At 46.6% G+C, this 3,325-nt stretch overlaps 1 protein-coding gene across 4 annotated transcripts in view; it reads right to left on the bottom strand.

Moving 5' to 3' along the window:
• Nucleotides 1–378: 378 nt before the first annotated feature.
• LOC119290870 (uncharacterized WD repeat-containing protein C2A9.03-like) overlaps nt 379–3,325 on the bottom strand; it is a 5,104-nt gene continuing 2,157 nt past the window's right edge. Inside the window, exons 3-9 of one of the 4 annotated variants that reach the window (XM_037569534.1) lie at nt 2,957–3,180; nt 1,808–1,933; nt 1,620–1,724; nt 1,442–1,533; nt 1,239–1,344; nt 1,074–1,160; nt 379–989 (exon numbers count right to left, since the gene is read on the bottom strand). In XM_037569534.1, the coding sequence (XP_037425431.1) occupies nt 570–989; nt 1,074–1,160; nt 1,239–1,344; nt 1,442–1,533; nt 1,620–1,724; nt 1,808–1,933; nt 2,957–3,025 (1,005 nt within the window). In that variant the 5' untranslated portion in view covers nt 3,026–3,180 and the 3' untranslated portion in view covers nt 379–569. Of the gene's footprint in view, nt 990–1,073; nt 1,161–1,238; nt 1,345–1,441; nt 1,534–1,619; nt 1,725–1,807; nt 1,934–2,956; nt 3,320–3,325 lie in introns of those variants that run through there. The other 3 variants (XM_037569536.1, XM_037569535.1, XM_037569533.1) reach the window with 3 other exon arrangements.

The raw sequence follows: 3,325 nt of genomic DNA, 5'->3' as shown, positions 1-3,325 counted from the left end.
TACAAAATATTTGTGCATTCAGAAAATGTTCTTGATTAGAAAATGGTCGAAAAATTGGAAGTGTTCACGATTAAAAAATGTTCCCGATTTCAATTCAAATGTGTGCACGGGCTTAAAAGATGTTCATGATATCAAATTATTCATGATTTGACGAAGTTAAGAGTGATAGTGTCCGATATCAAATGTGTGCACGAGCTTAAAAGATGTTCATGATATCAAATTATTCATGATTTCACGAAGTTAAGAGTGATAGCGTATTTCGATGATGCAGTAAAATGAGGTCATGGCCATCAAAGATTACGAAATTTTTCAACCCATGGGCCTTTTGCTAGTCTAAAACTAAAACGTGACTAGAAAACATCGCGGCAAGAAAAAAACTTGACTAGGAAACTGCAGAGAACTCAGTATATGACGAGGCAGCCAAGGATACAGTCACCTGCGATTTCGATGCATGAAAATGTCGAAACACGGGACGCACTTTACTCTAGCCCTACTCTCAAGTACTGTACGTACGGCAGTACAAAAAAAAGTAGCAGTACAAAGATTGGCACGTGAAATAGCAGTTCACTTCACAGGTAGCAGTCGAGGTAAGCGTGGCGGTGCCGCCTGCGGAACTCGAGCAGGCTGCCGTACGTACGGTCGGCGACGCCCACGAACAGCGCCTCCGCACCATCGTCGGGGCTGAAGGACACGCCGGCGATCTCCCCGAACAGATCGATCTCCTGCGCGCGTGCGTACCCCGCCGCCACGTCGTACACGCACACAAAGTCCGCCGGCTCCGCCGCGGCCAGGAAGCGGCCGTCCGGCGAGAACCTGAGCCCCCTGACGGCGCCGATCCTGCCCTCCAGCACCGCGAACGCGTCGGACGGGTTGCGCACGTCCCACAGCCGGCACGTCCTGTCCTGGCTGCCCGTGGCCAGGACGCGCCCGTCCGGGTGCCACGCCGACGCGAACGAGTAGTCCGCGTGGCCGCGCAGGCTCGCGATTTCCTGATCCAACGCCATGACGGTGAGCAACCATAGCACATCGCACGAAAATCTCGAGCCAAATTGTAGCACATACTCTCTGTTTACCTTGCCGGACCCGGAATCGGCGATGAGGCAGTCGGAACTGTCGCCGAGCACCGCGAGCAGCTTCCCGTCGGGGCTGACGGACATGTTCTGCACCATGAAGCATATGGCATGAGCAACCAAGACCAGAAGCATAAGTTCAGCAGATCTTCTGCGCAGGGTACTCACGTTGACGGACCACGCAAAGGGGAACTGAGCGAGCAGGCTGTACTTCTCCGTGTCAAAAGTTCTAACAACGCAGTCGTTGTTGGCAGTCATCACCCGGGTGGAGCCGCTGTGTCACGAGACGATACGAATTCTGTTAGCAAATCAGTTTCATGCTCATATTCGGAAGATAAATTGCTAGTACTGCGTATAATTTGTTTGCTCACTTTGGTGACTTGTAGGTCTCGACGGCGTTGGTGATGGACTTCTTGTTGCCGGCCAGGTTCGTACAGAACACCACTCCAGGTTGATCAACATACTGACGCAAAGACACAATCGTCAGCTAAGATAAGAAGATCCAGAGCAACGTCCACAGGTCTGCACTGCGTGCCTACTACTCCTTACCTTGCAGATCAGCTCCCCATGGAAACCACCAGCCGCCAGGAGGTTGTCTTTCACCGTCATGGTGCTGATCTGCACCCTTGACAAGGGCCGACCTCCCTGCATATCCTGCAGTGTGGTCGCACAGTGGATCAGAGATTGATCGACATTCCAACGATCCAGGACTATCACATCGCTCTGTGGTAGATCACCTGATTTGGGCCCGCCACATTGAGCACTTCTTTTCCTCTCCGGAGTAGGGATGACCAATGCATCACAGAATAGTTCTGTGTCACGTACACATCACGCTTGGACGTAGCCCACAGGAGGTTCCTCAGCTGCACATGTACAAGTACACGGTCAGTGCATTTGTACCAGAATCCTTCTTAAAATTCTGCAGGAATACAATGATGCAAATGATGGCACCCTATTCAAGTGGTTGTTACCAGGCTAAATTTACTGTGATTTACATTAAAAGCAGAACATGTTATCATCGAATTCAATTATTTGTCTGCAGCCAAATGCTGATTCTACGACAACAAACAAGATCGCCAATGGAGGGCATAAAAGTGAGCTTCTGTTAAAATTCACTCGGGTAATTACAACTATGTGATGTTACTGTTAATCTAGATCTCCTTCAGGTTAGCAAGGAGACAGAGTTCTGCAACCAAAGTTCATGTAAGTTGTTTATCTGAACCCAGATAGAAACTCCAGGTAAATTGATACAAAAATAAAACTCCAGGTAAACCAGTCAGTTCATATGCATTAGCACAACAGAACAGTTAAGGACCTCTCTGATTTGCAGGATTGTAAAAATGCAGGATTTGGAAAGAAACAGGAAGAACACGGTAATGGAATGTCATGCCCATTCAAATCCTACACGATTTGAGTTAGTTTGATTGATGGCATCACAGGAAAAATAAAGTTTTTTTTTCAAGAGGTTGGAGTGGATGGAAGGGGAGCTTTGGCGCAACAGTAAAACTGTTGCCTTGTGACCATGAGGTCACAGGTTCGATCCTAAAACAGGCTCTTGCAAAATATAGGAAATGACTGATTCAATCTTACAAATCGTAGGACCAACATAGTATTCAATCCTCAAAAAATTGTATAAAAATCCTTTCAATAAAAGAGGCCTTAAAAGGTCAAGGCCCGCCATACAATATACATAAACCATAACAAGGAGATTTATTTGCGCACCATTTTAATAGCATTAGGAAATCATCCAACAAAATTTTTAGTGTTAAATAGCACTCCCTCTGTAAAATATAGTGATCTAAACGCTCTTATATTTCTTTAAGAGAGGGAGTAACAGTGAACCATAAGACAGTATGTAATGTATCAATCCTCTTCTCTTGTGTAACCTGCAAAAAGGAATTCAAGGAGATTCTTCTTTGCCTGCCGTAGAACGTTGCCACCATACCATCTTCCATGGTGATTCACGATAATGCCGCCTTCTGGGGATCCTCGGCCACCCGCTTGTAGACCTGATATGAGATGACCGAATATTGCAGCTGCCCTATTATCACTGTTTAATTGCTGACACCAACACTACAGTTCCATCTTAGGACCCCACTCATCATATGCCCTGCAACAAATGTTATGCATGTATACACAAAGAGGAAACATGAATTAACGCAGAACACAACGGTACGAAAAATTGAGAGCTGTTTACACAACTACTACGCCAAGCACGTGTGGTTTGAGGTTGGAGCCTGTTAGTTTCACTTTCC

The sequence above is a fragment of the Triticum dicoccoides genome, chromosome 4B, assembly GCF_002162155.2.
Source record: "Triticum dicoccoides isolate Atlit2015 ecotype Zavitan chromosome 4B, WEW_v2.0, whole genome shotgun sequence".
In the NCBI taxonomy this organism is placed as follows: Eukaryota; Viridiplantae; Streptophyta; class Magnoliopsida; order Poales; family Poaceae; genus Triticum; species Triticum dicoccoides.
This window is presented reverse-complemented; position numbering and strand designations above follow the sequence as displayed.